At 38.5% G+C, this 20,860-nt stretch overlaps 1 protein-coding gene across 1 annotated transcript; it reads left to right on the top strand.

The window, feature by feature from the left end:
* Window positions 1-11,544: 11,544 nt before the first annotated feature.
* Window positions 11,545-14,202, top strand: LOC117302470 (transcription factor HES-4-B-like). The gene is made up of 3 exons (XM_033786424.1): window positions 11,545-11,706; window positions 12,071-12,166; window positions 13,027-14,202. Exons 1-3 carry the CDS (start codon window positions 11,659-11,661, stop codon window positions 13,684-13,686), a joined length of 804 nt encoding a protein of 267 aa, XP_033642315.1. The 5' UTR covers window positions 11,545-11,658; the 3' UTR covers window positions 13,687-14,202.
* Window positions 14,203-20,860: the final 6,658 nt, after the last annotated feature.

Raw genomic sequence — 20,860 nt, 5'->3', positions numbered from 1 at the left:
GTGTGCGTTTAGATGGTTGATTTCGAGACCTCAAGTTCTAAATCTGAGTGCTCGAAATCAAATTTGTGGAAAATAATGTCTTTCTCTAAACTATGGCACTTCAGAGGGAGCCATTTCTTACAATGTTTTATACCATCAACCTCTCCCCATTACTCGTCACCAAGTGAGGTTTTATGCCAATACTTATGTTGAGTAATTACCAGTAGTGTCCTCTGCCTTTAATTAAGGGGAGATGTTTGTTTGATATAGACCTGTATTCTTAAGGTTGTTTTTCTAGTTACTCAGTGCAGAGTGCTGGATTTTATTTTAACAAAATGTATTTATATATATATTTTTGTTATATTCTTTTTTCGTTTTGGTTTTCAACACACAATTTTTTTAAAGATAGCAATATAATCCGTTTCACAATGACTTGCTTATAATATCTATAAGTGACAACTTAAATTTAGTTCCTCAGACTATAGACAGTTGTTTTGTCACATGGTTCAGGGTAAGCTTTGCCAAAGTTGTGGCAAAGTTTTGTTACATAATTTTAAATGAAACTGAGAGGTTGCTACACAAAGCCGGCCCATAACTTTGTGACTTAGAAACGTTCTCTTTAATCTTGTAAATCCAATTTGAGTGAACGTTTTCATTTGAAAGATGCATGAACTCCAACTTCCTACCATAAAGTTTTCAAGCAGAAATGAAACTATCATAAAATTGATTTGAAACCTTTTAAACATTACAAATGAGAACGACGCATGAAAAATGATTTGATAATCGCATAAAGCGTGGTTTATACTTCCTGCGAATGCGAATGCATGGCTGTTTTCGCAGCGACAGTTCAACTCTTGCGGATTATTCGTTATGAGTTTGTGACTTAATTAATTTTGTTTAATCATAATAATTTGCTTGAAGTATGAACTGGGCTTAACACTGTTCCTTTTAATTTGATATGGGTATTTATAAGTGAGATTCTCTTAGGCTTGCATCAACTGAAATGGAATTTGGTTTATTGTTATTGTTGAAAACTTAGTTTTCAATGATGTACAACTTTCTCTGTTCAATATGAATAATCTCGAATTTCCTGAATTTTTGTTTTGTTGCCCGTTATCAAATTGTTATTTAATCAAAACATTATTTGGTATTATACATTTCATTCTTCCTGGATTGTTTTTATTTATATATAATGTGGTAGAATTATTCAGACAATTTTATATATAATGTTTATATACAAATAAATAAAAAATAGTACTTTAATTTTGTGACACCCTTTTGATTTGAATCAGAATTATTTATCTAAGACTGATTTGTTTCTAGACTATTAATGATCCACATGCTTTGAAATTGCGTGGTTTTTCTTGTATTTTGTCATGATTTTGTGAACTAAAACATGTCGGCCAACAGCGAGTGCAGAGTCATTTCACAATGAATAAGGAAAACCATGCAATTTCGAGGCATTTTTGTGTGGATCATTATATTCTGCTTTTAAAACATCTTTCCAAACATATGCAATTTATAAACAAACGTTTTTCTTGAACCATTTTGAACTCGCCCAATCCAAGGCAACGGGTCCCTTTATGGTGTCCCTTTAAATGGTGTGTACTGGTACCCTCCACTTTTTCCAATAGTTTATTCTGGGTATGGGCACCAGTCTGTATCAACTTAAATGATCAGCCTCGTGCTCACGATTACCACTTTGTATCGCCTCCCCATACAAGTACATGTATATGGCGACATGTATTGTAATGGGTTGAAACCCCTATGGGATCCGGGAAAGAGGTTGAAGTTTAAAAAACAGGCGGTCAGCAAAAGTGGCACTCGGGGCACACGATTTTGAGCGAAAAATGTGTGACTTTGAAGGATGTTTTCGAGGGTAAGTTGAACCCTTTTTACAATTTCATTATTTATGGCTTATTGAGTAAACATAATTCTTCAAGAAAATGTCATTTGTATGAAAACTGCATTGAAAAATGTTGCTGGATTAAAACGATTTGATTATGTATTGTACGGGCTGAGCTCTTGGTCGTTCTGAATTCTGATCGGGGTTTCCGGAGCGTTAATCGGTATGGAATACACTCGCCGCACGCGGTGCGCAGAATTCCTGTCGTACTTCATGTACCATCTTTTTTGATGTTCAAACTCGAAAAACAACTTTGTCTGAAGTCTAAATTTTACAACACTATTTGGTGAGAATTAGTTTAATAACATATGTGTTGTTATTCTATGGACGTTTTAAAACTTGGTTTTCAAAATCTTAAAATGCAAACGGAAAAGTTTCCGTATGTCGCCACCACTTTTTCATTCGAAATAAAATAGTATAGTATCTAATTTACCTGATTGATATATCCCTTTTTGTAAAAATGAGTGAAAAAGTGGTGGCGCCATACGGAAAGTTATCCATAAAGATGAACATGAAAACATTTCTGCCGAGATTCAGCAGGCTTTCTGCAATTATTTACAAAATGTAAAAAATATGCAGGGGAGTAAATAATTGTGTGTTTGGATTCTGGGCCTTGACTATTGGTCAGTCGTCAGGTTGTACAAACGGGCATTCAGTTTCTCCGCCTCCTCCTTCATTTGCCTTCACATTTTCTCGAGACTCAAAATTTTCTTGAAGCATTCCTCCATGCTTGAAGCAAGTAATAACATATTCACAAAACCCCAAAGGGAGAAATAAATACTACTCCACAATAGTGTCCAAACCTGTAGTGTTGTTTGTCTGATGATGCATTTGTCTGTAAATCTCATCAATTGTCTTATTTGAGAGGTTCTGCTTCAAGAAAAAGGAGTAATCCATCATTATAGCAAGGAATTGACACATTCTTCAAAAGCCACCAGGAAATAATAATTAAGTTGTCCCCCATACCTGTCAATAGAGGGCGTAGTTGTAAATAGTTTCTGAAACCAACAGAGTAGCGTTGGTGACGCACTTTTGTTTGACTGTTCCAATAGACCTTTTCGCAAATACCGGGGCGCGCGCGTAAAGCTAGGAATTAGGTGCATTGTGGTCTTGCTGGTATCCAAATTTGATCCATATATATCCCACAATGCACCTCATTCAACAGTCTGCGCGTGCGCATTGGTATTTGCGATAAGGTCTATGTCAGAAACACTCAATGGCGCAAGTGACATAACAGTGACAGGTGGTTGCCGCGCATCAGCATAGACTTGAATAAGTCGACCCATTATAATACTAAATATGCCCCTCCAACGTCAATCACTCTCAGAGGAACAAATTGGGCAGAACATTTTTTGATGTATGACCCTATTCAAAATTGATAATTAATGTTCCATCAATTTGAATAATTATAAACCCATTTGTAACTAGTCTTAGCGAGCTCCACGGTCAAAGCAACAGAAACTGTTATGTGTCTTTCTTTACACTTGTGTAAACACGTTGCCTATTGTCAATTTCTTGCCAACAATGCTCACAAAGAACATACAACAGCCGCAGACATGTAGCAGTTCCCTAACAACTGCCATTTATTATCGTCGCAATGCAGCACCAAAACCATGTTTATTGAATAGTCCACGATAACAATAGTAACAATGGGACCATGTTCACATGCTACCCAAGCGAAACCGACCACCTAAAGGTAGCCTATTTATGGATAGGCCTTTTCATAACCAGACAAATTACTTGTTTGGGGGGACACATCAATATTTACAAAACTGTCACTTTTATAAACAATGATTTGGTTCCCTGTCAATCTGAACAAGCAAAGACGTGTTTTTCAGCCCAAGATTTGTTCCAAACGGCCTATAACTACACCCCATGCTAAAACTATGAGAAGCGTTTTTGATTTTGTAAACAGCAATATTTAAGGCGGTGATTTGTCATGGCAACAACCACGAATGTTGACTGTATAAAAAATAGTTTTGGCACATCCCCCCCCCCCCGCCCATCCCCCAGAACATCACTGGATCTTAGACTACCTTATAGAAAGACGATTCATTTACTCGTAAGCAGCTTTATGGAATTGGGTCCTCGGCTCAGTCTGTGCTGCTCAAAGCACAACTATAGCGCAGCCAGCACAGCAAAATTATGCTAACTAGAAACAGGTTACCGGCCGAAATACCATTTCACGTGTACCATTTATTTATGACTGGTTTCCTGCTCATGTTTTGCTTAGCAGGACATTGTTCAGTAAAATAATGTTCTGCTTCAGAAACCCTTTTGACTTTCAATGTATGGTCTTTAACATATTAATCAGCTCAGGGGTGGATTTTACAAAGAGTTAAGACTATAGTCTTATCTCTTGTTAGGTTGAGTTACTTGTCCTAACTTAGGACTAGCCTTACGTTTTTAATATCTCCTAGGACTAGTCCTAAGTTAGGGTCCTAACTTAGGACTAGTCCTAAGTTAGGACTAGTCCTAACTGAGTTAGGACTAGTCCCTACTCTTTGTGAAATCGACCCCAGGGAATGTTTTAAACCGTGGTCTCGAATCGCAAAGATAAATACTGGTACATTTTAGCGCAAGTGTGTTTGATTGGTTATGCCTCTTCACTTGCTTGTAAAGTTGCTCATCTATTAAGAGAGGGATGAGTATTAATCAGGCCGTCTAGACACGCCCATGTGTTGTGTTGTAGTTCACGCCCGTGGGAAACCCCACTGAGGCTCTGTTATATTGTGACCGTAAAAGGTGCAACTTAAGACTTATAGCATGGAGGGATTTTTCCCAATGGACAGACAAACCAGGGATTGTAAAAGGCACACTCTGATAATAATAGTAATCGGTTCGTACAGCTAGATCAAAGAGGGCGATTCGGCATTACTGTTAGGCCCAGTGAGCATACAACCATGGGGGAAGAAGGAAATACAAAAGCTGCTTAAAGGCAGTGGACACTATTGGTAATTACTCAAAATAATTATTGGCATAAAACCTTACTTGGTAACGAGTAATAGGGAGATGTTGATAGTATAAAACATTGTAAGAAACAGCTCCCTCTGAAGTGACGCAGTTTGGGAGAAAGAAGTAATTTTCCACGAATTTGATTTCGAGACCTCAAGTTTAGAACTTGAGGTCTCGAAATCAAGCAGGTCTTCCTTTAAATAAGTACTTAGGGGTTACCAACACAACTTTCTCCTGAAGACGAGCAGACTACACTATACTAAATTCATCGACACCAACCGGCTCTTTTCAGAGCAAAGACCCGCTCAAAAGAGAATTATTACCCTGTACCCGCATTAAGTTCACTATTATCATATACCAAGTTTCCAACACCACTTACAACTATATCTCAGCTCTCGCAGGTTTCCATTATACACCTGGGTTTAGAGAAGCAATTATGGTTGAGTACCTATGTTCCTTGCTTCAATGACACCTGCTGCAGGTTCCTTGTTTCCTCCGCACAAAATTCTTTCGCATAAGAAGTCTCAATTAAGTTGGTGTCTTTTAACGCGCTGTAAGAAAGATGTACATAAATGATTTCAACAATGGAAACCGGGTGACCACTCCCCCCCCCCCCTATTTGGTCGGCTGAAATAGCCATACGGCACCACACATCACTTCCAGCTTATTAACTTGCGGTGAAATTTGATCCCGTACACTCATTGTTGACTCCTTCTGGTCTTGGAAAAAAACCCAAGGCGACCGGGGGCAAACTTGGTCGCGTGACCTCAGCATACGTGGAGCGTGCCACTATAAGAAAAACCCTGCTGTTGTTTTGAGACCCACATGGCACTGCAAACGGCCACTCGCGTGGCTAGCTGATGGGGGTGCCCTCAATCACTCAATTTCCTCCGGTACTGCAAAATGGTTCGGCTGCGTCCACGCGCCGAAATCCTTTCAAGATGTAGGAGTGTCCTCTTCCGTTAGCATTGTCGTATAGAACAAGAACCCATTAACCATCATGCGTATGTTTTAACCATATGCTACCAAGTCGTGTGCCTATTCACTTCGGGCTCACTAATATTAATAAATAATATTTAAAAAAACATATATTAAAAAGGGGGTAATGATACATTTTAACAAAACACAATAAAAAATAAAGGTGGTTGTGGCATACACATCAGATCTAACCTAAGGTTTTACCTATATAAAATGTTTAATCCACCTGGGGTCGATTTCTCGAAGAGTAAGGGAGGAGATATAAAAAACGTGTGGCTAGTCCTAAGTTAGGATGAGTAACTCGTCCTAACTCGAGACAAGACTGGTCTTAACTCCTTGTGAAATCCACCCCTGTACTATCTATAGTACCTGTACTATAGAAAGTTAAGAACTTTGTTTGCAGGTTTTATGTTTCTCTTTACAGGTTTGTAAATAACTTATTAATTTTGTTTGCAGGTTTTATGTTTCTCTTTACAGGTTTGTAAATAACTTATTAATTTTGTTTGCAGGTTTTATGTTTCTCTTTACAGGTTTGTAAATAACTTATTAATTTTGTTTGCAGGTTTTATGTTTCTCTTTACAGGTTTGTAAATAACTTATTAATTTTGTTTGCAGGTTTTATGTTTCTCTTAACAGGTTTGTAAATAACCTTTTTAGTTTATTTTGCAGGTTTTATGTTTCTCTTTACAGGTTATAAATAACTTATGAATTTTGTTTGCAGGTTTTATGTTTCTCTTTACAGGTTTGTAAATAACTTATTAATTTTGTTTGCAGGTTTTATGTTTCTCTTTACAGGTTGTAAATAACTTATTAATTTTGTTTGCAGGTTTTATGTTTCTCTTTACAGGTTGTAAATAACTTATTAATTTTGTTTGCAGGTTTTATGTTTCTCTTTACAGGTTTGTAAATAACTTATTAATTTTGTTTGCAGGTTTTATGTTTCTCTTTACAGGTTTGTAAATAACTTTTTAGTTTATTTTGCAGGTTTTATGTTTCTCTTTACAGGTTATAAATAACTTATGAATTTTGTTTGCAGGTTTTATGTTTCTCTTTACAGGTTTGTAAATAACTTATTAATTTTGTTTGCAGGTTTTATGTTTCTCTTTACAGGTTTGTAAATAACTTTTTAGTTTATTTTGCAGGTTTTATGTTTCTCTTTACAGATTTGTAAATAACTTATTAATTTTGTTTGCAGGTTTTATGTTTCTCTTTACAGGTTATAAATAACTTATATTTTTTGTTTGCAGGTTTTATGTTTCTCTTTACAGGTTTGTAAATAACTTATTAATTTTGTTTGCAGGTTTTATGTTTCTCTTTACAGGTTTGTAAATAACTTACTAATTTTGTTTGCAGGTTTTATGTTTCTCTTTACAGGTTTGTAAATAACTTTTTAGTTTATTTTGCAGGTTTTATGTTTCTCTTTACAGATTTGTAAATAACTTATTAATTTTGTTTGCAGGTTTTATGTTTCTCTTTACAGGTTTGTAAATAACTTATTAATTGTGTTTGCAGGTTGTATGTTTCTCTTTACAGGTTTGTAAATAACTTATTAATTTTGTTTGCAGGTTTTATGTTTCTCTTTACAGATTTGTAAATAACTTATTAATTTTGTTTGCAGGTTTTATGTTTATCTTTACAGATTTGTAAATAACTTATTAATTTTGTTTGCAGGTTTTATGTTTTCTCTTTACAGGTTTGTAAATAACTTATACATTTTGTTTGCAGGTTTTATGTTTCTCTTTACAGGTTTGTAAATAAGTTATAAATTTTGTTTGCAGGTTTTATGTTTCTCTTTATAGGTTTGTAAATAACTTGACAATTTTGTTTGCAGGTTTTATGTTTCTCTTTACAGGTTTGTAAATAACTTATTAATTGTGTTTGCAGGTTTTATGTTTCTCTTTACAGGTTTGTAAATAACTTTTTATTGCAGTTTTTTATTTACAGGTTTGTAAATAACTAATCAACTTTTTTATTTACAGGTTTGTAAATAACTCATTGTTTTTTTGCAGGTTTTCTGCAGGTTTTATGTTTATCTTTACAGATTTGTAAATAACTTATAAATTTTGTTTGCAGGTTTTATGTTTCTCTTTACAGGTTTGTAAATAACTTATTAATTTTGTTTGCAGGTTTTATTTTTGTCTTCTTACAGGTTTGTAAATAACTTATTCATTTTGTTTGCAGGTTTTATGTTTCTCTTTACAGGTTTGTAAATAACTTATTATTTTGCTTCCAGGTTTTTTTTTCTTTTTACAGGTTTGTAAATAACTTTTTATTGCAGTTTTTTATTTACAGGTTTGTAAATAACTAATCAACTTTTTTATTTACAGGTTTGTAAATAACTCATTGTTTTTTCCATGTTTCTTATTCTCATTCCAGGTTTGTAAATAAATTATAATTTTCCAGGTTTGGTAACGAGCTCCTTAATGTAAAGCGCCTTTTAAAGGTACAGTCAATAATGAATGTGAGGCGCTTTATAAGCCTGTCGTGTATTCATGCATTTTTAAAACCCTTTTAAGACCAAAGTCTAAACTTTCAGCGTGGGAAACCACTCTTTAATCTGATCGTGTAGTGTTTATGACAGCTGTTGACGAGTCCAAACAACATGAACCTTAACAAGTGTAAATAAAACATTATAATTTACATTATCTGAAGTATTTACACAAGTTATTAGGATTGTTGGTTTATGGTAGCAAAGCTTTTTCGCAATCGAGTCAACCACAGGCATTCTGCTTGGTACTTGAGCGAGTGCTTCGGAATAATTACTCAAAATAGCATACGAACTTACTTGGTAAAACGAGCAATGGATAGTGGGTGATAGAGTAAAACATTGTGAGAAGTAACTTCTCACTCAAATATTTGAATTGAATTCGATACCTCGAGGTCCGACCAATTCAAGCATTTGAAAGCATACTTTGTTCGAAAAGGGTGTTTTTCTAAGTTCCGTTATTCTCTCGCAACTTCGACGACTAATATTGAGTTCAAACTTAATTTATGCATATATAGAATGCCGAGATACACCAAGTGAGAAGACTGGTATTTGATAATTACCAAGAGTCCGGTACCTTTAATATCATTATTGCACAATGGAGTTCTGTGATTATTATATTATACGTGTTTACCAACAAAATATGTTTATGATGAGTGTATCTCAGCGGTAAATTCTGCAATGATTTGTTTTTAAACATAAACGTTTTGCATTTATTTATAAAGACACATGTCCCCACCAGTTGGTTACTATGTTCATGCATTGGTCAAACCCGCCCGATATTTCACGCTCAGGCGGGCAGACTCGCAACAAGTTGAACAAAATACGAGCCCCAATGGCAAATAGAGACCGTTCCAAAATAGAACCCAGTCACGTACGTCACGAAAATAAACCCTTCCCTCTTGTGGTCTAATAATAATTTGAACAAGGTGCTTAATAGTTTTAAACCATGTGTAAACGAAAGGCATGTCTGTATAGCTTTGTGTATGTGGTGGTAGGGGGGGGGGTGGCTGTTGCCCTAACCCATACCTCAATACACACCATCACAGTCCCGGCTAAACAATTGGTGTAATATCGCACGCAGTTAATTGTCCGTGTTCCTTTCAATCCGGTCGTGGGAAAACTACGGCGGACAAAGGGAAGTGTTGCGCCTGAACGCGCTGATCTGGTAATAACCCCTGGGGCTAAGCATAAGCTGACAGCGTCGTAGCACCGTTCCCACGGCCCGGGATCGCGGGTCCCAGGAACTTGCAGCGGTCGGTGGCTCAGATGGTTTGGGGTTTTTTATCTGTCGAAATAATGGTTTCGATTTCACAATATTTTTTATTTTTTTTGCGGGAAATTTTGTTGGTTCTTTTTATAATAAAAAAAATAGCAAATTCTTAGTCATATTTAAAAATAAAATTATGTTTGTTCCAATAATAAGTTCAGATGTTGTGAGTTATGATGGGCTTGAACTGTTAATAATTGGCCGTTTGTTTTGAAAGATGGGCGCAGTTAGGTTTTTTTCTTGCGAGAAAAAGAATCTTCTTAACAACTTTTATAATGATGCACATCAACACAAACTTATTCTCGGTCAATCTGAAATTTACTTTATACCCTGGGGTGTTGGGCTGTTAATATCCCACTTCGATATAACAATGTCGATTTGACGTACGAGAAGTATACTTTTAAACCAAACATTTGTTTAATTGTACTTACTTATGGTTATTATTAAACAAGAAACTGTCAAATATTAGGGCCTTTTCCGTCGCGAGGAAAACTAAACCTATAAATTTACAACTTGCCCTTTACTTTAAGTTGAATATTTTTAAAAGTCAAAGTATTCACAATTTATGATTTATTATAAGAAAAGGGTTCGTAAACATACCTCATTTTTTGAAGTTGGTTCACGATTGTTTATTTGCAACACAATTTGACAAACAAATTGAAAGTGATATTTGTTTCTTAATTTTCTGGCTGGCGAACCATCGTAAAACTAAAAATGGACAAAATAACCCAAAATACAATATTTTATGAAACTCTAAACAGTCAACTTACGATCGATATTATTCGCTGCAGATTGGTAAACCCAGCGCAAAGTTTCCTCATTAAACTCGACACCTTTTTGTTTGAGCATATCGTTAGGAAAACTGTGATCTTAAAGTCATTTTTCTATTTGCTAGACTTCTTGTACCATTTGTTACATTCAAAAGTAAGTTATGTCTCAGGGAACATTATTTATTTCATATTCTAAAGTAATTTTTCATGTTTGGATGCATTGAGAAAATTTTTTTATTTTGTTTTCGTAGAGACGCATAACGCAAGTGTTATAACAACATAAAAAGTTACTGGTCTTCAACGCAAAGGCTACTTTATCAAATGATACTTGTCATGCTTTGAAAGTTATCAATTTGAGAGTATTCAAATGCAATGATCTTTCCACCTTCTCTGATTATATCGGAGATGATTCATAAAGGTGGCCACTTAATAATTACCAGTGGCCGAACACAGGCACCTGTCGACACGCGAATGCGTCACGTGTAAACAAATGAAAAAGTCTCCGTTAAAAACTTTTGAACTAAATACATTCTATCCAACCGAAATTATTTGTGAACCCCCCTCGAACATTGTTCCAATTTTGGGGAACAATTGCCGTCCTGTGGAATCAGCGCGTGCGAGACATGCGTTATGTGAATTATTAGGATTTATGCACGATCCACACGCTATTAAATTGCTGGTTGCAAGTGTGTGACAACTATGATTGGGGGGGGGGGGGGCTGGAAGGGGGGCCAGCTGGTAGGTTGATATTGGCACACCAAATGGCAATTGTTTACCCTCACACGAAGAAGCCAAGGGGTGGAGTTTTCCCACCGCTTTTCGGTTGCTGCACCGGTCGCTGGGAACAACAGGGCACGCACGTGTTGAGTGCCGATTAGCGGCCCTAACGACCACAGTCAATAGACGCGAACAATACAACCCTGACGCGTACACGGGGTTGTTTGGCATCGTGAAAGCCAGCAGCATCACGGTTTATGTTAATTCTGAACCGTGCGAGCCAATCAGAGTCGCGTAGCGAGATGAGGTAATGCATTTCGACCAATGACTGGGCAGCACTTACTCGCGTGGCGGGCTGCAGTGTGGAACCACTGGGTAACAATGAGACGCGTGCGAGGATTGGTCAGTTGTGAGGGAATTTCACACTTGAATAGACCGCCGAGGGCACTCTCCTCTGATCGGCACGTGTGACTGATAAAAAGGACTCTCGTGTTGTAGATCACATCATTCTAAACCCGACCATCCTCAGAGACGTTTCCCACGATCACGACAGTCTACACTTGTATCTTTTGGAAACATTTTTCAGCGAATTTTCAAGATGTATGCCAACGCTATGATGCACGAATCCGCCATTGACAGGCCTAAGGTACGTTATTGATACATTCAACTCTTTCTATATTGCTAGTACAGTAGGACTTTGTACTAATAATTCAAAGTAAATCTGTCTTTAAAGTTTGACATTTGATATTTTGTCTGTCAAATTCAAACCATTGATGTGGTTCTATGTCTTGGGATTCGAAGCCCAAAAATGGTCTTACACACTGAATGAATTTATCTCAATGATGAACATGCTGTACTGTTAAAGTTTTAATAATTCTGCCGCAAACAATTTTTTAAACCTTTTGAAATTCAAATCATTTCGATCGTTGATTTTATTTTGATTGACTGTACATAGACTGTATTACAAATCACAAAATTAATGATTGCTCATTTTTGTTTTCTTCCAACAGACGTCAAAACACATGATGGAGCGCAAACGAAGGGCTCGTATCAATGACAGCTTGTTGCAGCTCAAGAGTCTAGTCTTCCCTGCCATACGCAAAGAGGTATGTACAGCATTTTCTTATCATTTGAAACATTACCATAAATTGATACCCTCCAACATGCAATTCAGAAACGGTATTCCTTCTTATTGTTTTCCCTATTTTCAGAATAGAAAGGAAACGGAAGTGTTTTTATAGTGTTGTATTTAGAACTGCAATCAGGTTTTACTGCTATTCTCTAGGCATTTCGTGTGCCTCTCATGGTACCTTAACTTTGTCTTAATTTCGTGGGTTTGTTTTTGCCCTATGCACAATCAATCAACCTAAAAGCAAGGTCACATGATCAAGTTATTCATATTCATCTCTGACGCACCAGAAGAAAAAAAACCTGTCAACACAGAAGTGTGCTGGTTCACCCGCCCTCGTTGGTAACGAACCCATTATTTTGAGGTATTCCCCCATTGTTCAGTTGGGCTTCATCACTCCAGGATCCCAATGCATTCCCACGGTCCCCCCTGAATGGAACACCAAGCTGTGTTAATAGGCTTATGGACATAACCAAACCGCATGAGCTCCTGCGATTGTCAAAGGGGGCTTGTGTGAAGGGCGCGCGACTGATCTGTTGTTCACTCGTGCTGAATGCGGGCAGTGAAACAGCACCGCAGCTTTATTGTTAGCGAGTCGACGCGCTAACGACTTCTGGGTGTAGTACAATGGGGTCTAGGGGGATATAATGACAGACGATCGTGGGAAAGTTTTTGAAGCCTTTTGTAATCGACCTTGCCTGGATCATCTCTTGGGCCTTGATATCTTAAGCCTGTTTAAAAATGCCCCAGTTTGTTATAAGCGTGTTTATTTACCTTGAATCACATTTTTGAGCTTGTACTTAATTTCTCTCATTTTGTTTCTTTGTCTTATCACAGATTTCCCGCCAACCCAAAATGGAAAAGGCAGATATTCTCGAGATGACAGTGCGTTATCTGAAAGAGGTCCAGTCAACATCCACAGACGGGCGTACCTCCCCATCCGCACAGATCAGCCAATACCACGCTGGATACAGCGAGTGCCTTGGCGAGGCTTCCAGCTTTCTCTCCAACTGCGAATCCATCGACTTGGAGACCCGATTGAGAATCATGAACCACTTAGCTGACCGTTGCAGCAGCCTGAACGAGCCCAGCCCAGCAGCAGCTCAGGGTGGCTACAGTTATCACCATAATGCTGTCCAACAAACCACAGCCCCTGCAACCACATCACCTGCTTCCAGCCCTGTTCCCAAGTCAACAAACTGCAGCACTTACATGCCAGCTCAGCAACAACAACAACAGAACCAACTGATGCTGTGCATCCCGTCTGACTTTGTTGCCCATAGCAACCCATCCCTTCTTAGCCAATCGAGTACTCAGTCTTCCATCATCTTCCCAACGCCCCCACCGTCACCCGTCGAACAGAAGCAATACACCCGGCTCCCATCTCCTCATCAGTACAAACCAAAAGCCAAGTCAGCCATGGCTACATCAGTCAGACGTCACAAAGCCGTCAGCCGTCACGTAGTACCTCAGGAGAATGTGTGGCGGCCCTGGTAGACAATTACAGAACAATTCTCAGATTTATATTGGTGCTCAACTTTCCTCGATCTTTAAAGACTACATTAATTTGCCAATTTGTATTTATTAAGGAATTTGTTTCCCCTGAAGATTTATAAATTGAAGAAGGTTTAAGGACTTCTTTTGTTCAACTTGTCTTTTCAATCCAAAATTATCTAAGTTTAACCATAGAGCAAGAAACGTAGACAAGTTGCTCTTTTTGAATAAGCTTGCATTTATAACACAATGTCAGATCATGGTCAGATAAACCTGTTTTTGAAAGTATTGCTTCTTTTTGGTCCCTGTTAAACTTGAACGACTTAAGCTCAATGTTCTTAAACCTCAACTTCTGCTTTTGCTAATAATGTATTATTTTTTCAAGATATGTAAATTTGTATTCAAATAATAACAGATATTTTTGTATAACAATTTGTTTGTGTGACTTTACCGCTTGAATTGCGTGTGAGAGGGCTTATGTCGCTGGTCGATGGTTTAAGTTCTTGAAATAAAATAGAATTGTGAAAAGTAAAAGTACAACTGTCTCAATTCAATGATTTGTCTGGTTTTGTGTTAATTATTACAATTATTTTGTTCTGCGAACGGGAATAGGGTCAGTTCGTTAGTCTCGGGTGGGGAGGGGGGTTCTTATTTAGTAATCTTTTGGTTAACATCAGCTAGATCAATGATAACAATGGCATTGATTAAAATAAAATGTCTTTGAGGGGAACTTGGGCTTTATTTATGTGCCTTTGAGATTTTGCTTCCAACTATTCCTCCATGAGTTTATAGACTTTGGTTAACAATTTATAATGACATAAAGGCTACCTTTTTAAACACGCTGGCCCTCTTTGGTAGCACTCGCTGCAGTCTAGAAAAACCACAATGTAATATTAATATTTGTAGTCATCAACCTTTGGGATTTCAGCCATGAAACTCACTTGGTCTCGGTTCTGTTGTTGTTTCAAAGCAACTACTGTATGTACAATTTAGATTATACAATCTGCATTGTTAAAGGGGATGGCTGGTGGCGCCCTTTGTTGTCTTAGTCGACTCCCGGCCCGTTACTGATGAACTCCTCCCCGAGCAGCAGGGATTCTACATCCACTTGCGTTCCAGATGGTTCCTCGTAGTAAACACGGATACAATAAATCTCACAACTTTCCAAGCTTGTTCTTGCACAAATTAATTTGCTTTTACAACACTGCATTCCTTGCGCATAGTTCAAATTAGGCAGTACCACTGTATCACTTTTACAAGTAATTGACTCGAGCTGCTTGTTTCACAGAGCAGCAATGGAGAGCTGTTGATAGTGCAAACTATTTTGTGAAACGGATCCCTCTGAGGTAGTTTTTGAGAAAGAGGTACTTTCTCACTCTTGTATTGAAAGACTACAGACGTGAAGACTATTATTTGGGACGCTGAAAGGACACAAATTTTGTGTCAGACAACAGTACTGTCGCCCCAAACGATAGTCGTTGGTTTTCGGTTCTCGTGTGAAAAGGGCTGACGTCGCTTGCAATCTTTGGGACAGCCAATTCGCGATGGTCGTTGGTTTTCGGCTCCCATGTGAAAAGGGGGCTGAAGTCAGCCTTGTTGTGTATCTGCAACCCGTCAATATTAATGCGGTCGAATCGATCCATGTGTCGGGCATTCAAGGCGATCGATAAGCTCTATTCATTCAGGATATGTTCTCACGTGGATCAAAACCTAAAGGTTCCTTTGATCTACCTGTCGTCTTTAATCCTTCCTCGCGTGTGTTGGAACGCTGCCATCTTCTTGAGGAACAATAGGGCACGTCATTGAGGGACGAGGGAACTGAATTCTAGGCTCGATCTTTGCTCTGAGAAGTGGGACCTTGCGTGTGACCATTATACTCATGGGGGATTTTGTGTCCACCAGGGTTTTTTTTCTCGCTTTTTTCCCCTCAGTCTCTGACTTTTTATTTGGTGATGTAGTTTTATAAAATAAACCAATATTTAATTGAATTGTGACACAGTATTTTTGTAAAGAAATCTGTATACATTACGTATATTATTTGGGTTGCGGTAACACCATGTGAGACTTCTTGGTTCTTGAAGATTTCTGTTCAGACTTGAAGTGAATGTTGCTTACAAAACTCCTTGCACGATTTACTGTCAGTGAACCATTGGCTGCCTTTGGCAACTTTGACACTGTCAACCAACTGCAGACCACTTTGGTAGCACGTTCAGTCATTATTATTTTCAAACAAATGTCTTACAATTCCCGAACATTCACCAAGTAAATCGATTCTCTTCTTGGATATTGCATTGAGTGGTTGCCTGTAAATTGCCTCATGTATAACATGGCCCTATAAGAGCCAATTTAAGACATGGTGGACAACGTGGTTTGGGTATGTGCACTTTACTCCAGTGTCCATTCTATAATTATCTCAAAAGGCCAAGTTGGTTACGGACTCCAGAATCGGCTGTTAACTTTTGATTTGTTCAAACTTCCATGCTACCCATGGATCACAAGCTGTCTATGAACGAAATTAAAACAATACACGGTTTTGTTCATCGTTGTGACTGAAAACTTTTGTCAATTTCCCCCTTAACAACCCACGCATTCCATTACATCGCCGTCTTCCTTTCGTTATCTGATGTATTACCCCCACTTTAAAACAACCCTTGGCCACTCCCATCCCTTATGCAATTTATCTCGAAGTAGAAAAACAATGCAGTGTGGCCTGTTGATATCTTCTGTTCCCCCCTACCCTCCCCCTCCTCAACTAATCGAAGAAAAACTGTGTCTTTTGTAAAGGATTATGTTGTGGTTACAACATATTCATTTTAGGGCCCCAAACAAGGCCGCGGGCAAGCACACGGATCGAACCGAAATTCAAAGGTCTTGATTGAGCGGTTGTGGTCACGGGTCCCGGATTAAAAAACACGGCACCTGTGGCTTAACTCATTACATCGATATCCCGAAGGTTGCAACGCGGTGATTGTTCTCAAACAAATTTCGGACTGTTTTTATTTTTATTTGAAAAGGTGGGACAAATTGCCATCGTTTGTGCCAAAATGCACATAGTGGTTACAAATGACTTGTACCAAAATGGCCATAATTAGTTCAAATGGCTTATTATAGTGCGCGGCTTGCACCAAAACGGCTGAAAATGGCCAAAACCAAAATACCCGCCATGGTTGCAAATGGTTTGTACCCAAATACACAAAGTGCATGGCTTGTACACCCAAAGTGGCTGCATATGGCTTTGACCAAAATACCCAAAGTGGTTGCAAATGACTTGATTGTACAAAATGCACAACGTTTTGCAAATGGCTTTTGTTACCAAAATTCTCAAAGTGGCTGGAAACGGCATGTACCAAAATGCCCAAAGTGGTTGCAAATGGCTTCCACCAAAATGCACAAGATGGAAATGGCTTATCCAAAATGCCATAGTGGTTACAAAATGGCTTCCACCAAAATGCACCAGACGGAAATGGCTTATCCAAAATGCCAAAATGGATGCAAGGAGGGTGTTTATTTCTTGCCTTCTCGCAACTTCAATAAAACAATCGAGCCCAAGTTTTAACAGTTTTTTGTTTGTATGCACGTTGGTATTCACCAAGTTTGGATAGGCCTACTGTTCTCAGTGACAAATTCCAACATTATCCCATACCTATAGCCAAACGTCTGCAAAGTCCCAACAACTCAAACCTTGAGAAGGAAAACAAAACCTGTATCAAAGGATTAGGCATAAATTGGACAGTGTGACTTAATCCCAAATCCCATGTCAAACTCCTTATTGATTAAAGGATGTACATGTACGTACATCCCTTTAAGTACAGCATCATCTTATCTCTATTAAGACTTCATCAGAATCAAGAGGGAAAATAAAGAGAGTTTGGAAAGACGGAGGAATTCAAAGATAGAATTACAAGACGGCCCCAATTAATCTGATTGTGTCTTTATCAAGGCTGATTACATGAAATTGAAGACGTTCTCACTTGGTTCTTAATTGGTCACAATAGCTGACCGAAGTGAGGATAAATGAGATCCACAAGAATCAAAGTGCTTCTTCTGATGTCAGTGGAATCGGTTTAATCGGGAACACCATTAAACCCCAAAGTGAAGTGGCTAGCTGTGTTTAACTGTGGTGCATGTGTTGCCTGTGATCAATTCAAACGTAAAATTGTATAAAATATTGCAATATCTGGAGCATAAAGTTAGCAAAGTTATAAAGTTTTCGTTTTTGTTGGCCATCGTTATTGTCTCGTACTTTTTATTTAATAGAATATTATGTATAGACCTATATTACTACAGGGGACTAAAGAGGCTTAGTCCTCTGTTGCCATGATCTTAATATTGGAACCTCTTCAAGAAGTTTCCCATCGACTTAAAGATTTTCCAGAAGTACTAGTAATTTAGAGACGATTATGAACAGTACACTCTTTACGTTGAAAATGACACACATTTCAATGGTTGTTCTGCAAACTATTATACGTTTTTAGGGCCTAGTCTTTTTGAGAGTGGACATTCTGGGTGGACATCTTGAATTGTACCATACCATTTTGTCCAAGGTGCTGTGGGGCACAATGTGTGAATTGAATATAATACAGACCGTTTTATAACAAAACTGTGATATTGTCATAGTTGTGTATCCACCATCTCAACGAGACTTTTTATTGTCACATCCCATGTTTTCAGCAGCTCGGCAAGGCTCTGCTTCAAGCTTAAAGGCAGTGGACACTTACTCAAAAGACAAAAAAAGGACAACAATTATGAGCATAAAACCTTCTTGGTAACGAGTAATGGGGAGGGTTGATAGTATAACACATTGTGAGAAACAGCTCCCTCTGAATTAACGTAGTTTTCGAGAAAGAAGTAATTTTCCCCGAATTCGCTTTCGAGACCTCGGAATTAGATTTGAGGTCTCGAAATCAAGCATCTGAAGCACACAACTTCGTGTGACAAGGATGTTTTTTCTGTCATAGTTATCTCGCAACGTCGACGACCAATTGAGCTCAAATTTTCACAGGTTTGTTATTTTATGCATATGTTGTGATACACCAAGTGAGAAGACTAGTCTTTGATAACTACCAATAGGGCCCACGCAGTGGCTTTAAGCGGGAAAACTTGGTGGGAAATTTTGCCACCCGCGTCGGATTCCCCCTCTCCCGCCCAAACGAGTCAATTTTGTTCTTTAGTCTTGGGTTCGATCCGCTGGTCTGCCCAAGAGCTTTGTTTTGCCAATAAGGCCGGACTTAGAGAGATATCTTCTTCGATTGGTTTGGGGGGCTTTTTACAGATGATGAGCAAAACAATAGGCATAGAAATCTTCATTGAATACACTGTGTGTGCCAAGCTGGGAGGCTCCTTCAAGATACAGGGGTCTAATTGCACTGTGATGTACTTGTTGAGTTTCTCAAAAGGGAACTTAGCTGTGAGGATATTTTCTTTGGGAACTAAAAACAAAAAAATTGACGGTTTGTATCATTGTGGAAAGACAATTAATGGTATTGTTTTGAATTTTTTTCCCAAAAAAGGAACAAACCCATATCGCTACTCAAAACAACAAAACAACTTACAACAAAGCACGTGGGTTTCGTCCACAACTATATATTAATATATATCTGGTCCGTAGTGTGCCCCCCCCCCCCAATAAATTATTTCATATGCGAACATTATAATTTTTCTCATCGGGGGGGGGGGGGGGTGTCTCCACCCCGCCTAAAAACAACAACAAAGCACGTGATGGGGCTTGCCAATTATTATATCACAATTAATTATTTCATACGCGACAACTTTGTTCTCCCGTGGTGGAGATAGGGGGGGGGGGTGGGGGGCTCCACCACTTTCCTTATTCGCAGTCTGACCTCCAGTCCCCTTATACCAATTTACTCAGGACTGGGGACCAATCCCTCAAGCCGGAAAGATGTACTTGTTGCGGTTAGTCGCTAGTGAATTGGGTTTAGGTGTCTTGAATGAGACTAAGATCTTGTTCGACCATCCAGTTTGAATGAAAGCCCTCGTCTCCTTAATTATTTACAATTAACTAAGGATAAGACTCGGAGAGTGGTATGACCCCTGCCGTTACCAATCCAGTGGGTAGCTCTGAAGGACAATTTACGTAGCTTATTAGATGTTAAATTTGTATCGGGATAAAGAGTGATTCATTTTGAGTTTGACCCATACACAATGTGTGTTAGTACTGTATACTCTGTACTTACCAGAGTTCTGTGAAAAGAGTCAAGCATAGTGCTCGGGTGGGATGTGAACCCACGACCTTTGCAATTCTGGAGTTACATAATTGTTGGTTTGCTGTTGCACAATATGTGTTTCTACTTGTCAGGTAGATGTTGTTCTGTAGAGAACTGTCTTGCTCTATATTTTACTACCAGTGAGTAGATTTTAGCATTTCGGGGGACTTATCGGTTCTGAAAAGAACTCTGTTTTTTATTACTTGCTCTGATCTTTTTGATCGCAAGTCATCAAATAGCTTGTCATTTCATTGGTTCATTGGTCCACGTTTTAAGGTCACTCTTTTAAACCTCTGTTTACTTTGTTTCATCCATGTTTCAACATTGGCGTGAGCATAATTATGACTTCCAGTTTGAACTAATAAGTACAAATGACATGTATGAGTTTGCCCACCTTTTTCACTGGTCCGTTTAACATTATTCACCCCTGATATTGGAAGAGCCAAAATGCATCTTGACTCATCCATAAACCCTCTTGTCAGACATCAAAAAACGATTTTTCCTCAGCCGGGATGAAAGATACATGAACGTTAATACAAGAGAGGCTTGCCGTGAGCTGATGTGAAACTTCGGCAAGACAATTCCCACCGGAAAGGGGGTGTTTGTGAACTATCAATGAGCGAGATACAAGCATCATTGATTGGTGATCTTTTGATAGAAACCTGGATCATGAACATCTATAAGGAGTTTTTACAAGCAACACCTGGTTTAGATGAGGGTCTTTTCTTGGGGACGCAGCAAGGGGTCGATGGTCTTGGAGATGCGCGGAGACCATGTAACGGAATTCTACGCGGGGAGGGGAGGGGCGGACTCCAGGGGGCGCGGGAGTGGAGAGGGGGCAAGAGAAGGGATGGAACTAAACTTGACTCAAGTCCCAATCCCGTGAAAGTCCTTTTATTTTAATTCCCATCGCCTAACTTTAGAACACCCCCCAACATCCGGGCCACAATATC

The sequence above is a fragment of the Asterias rubens genome, chromosome 18, assembly GCF_902459465.1.
Source record: "Asterias rubens chromosome 18, eAstRub1.3, whole genome shotgun sequence".
Taxonomy (NCBI): Eukaryota; Metazoa; Echinodermata; class Asteroidea; order Forcipulatida; family Asteriidae; genus Asterias; species Asterias rubens.
Note: the sequence above shows the minus strand (reverse complement) of the source record. Positions and strands in the feature narration are given on the sequence as shown.

Coding starts and splice junctions, on each gene's coding strand:
- LOC117302470 (XM_033786424.1), top strand. CDS start 11,659: ATGTATGCCAACGCTATGATGCACGAATCCGCCATTGACAGGCCTAAG. Junction 11,707..12,070: donor CCGCCATTGACAGGCCTAAG/GTACGTTATTGA, acceptor TTCTTCCAACAG/ACGTCAAAACACATGATGGA. Junction 12,167..13,026: donor TCCCTGCCATACGCAAAGAG/GTATGTACAGCA, acceptor GTCTTATCACAG/ATTTCCCGCCAACCCAAAAT.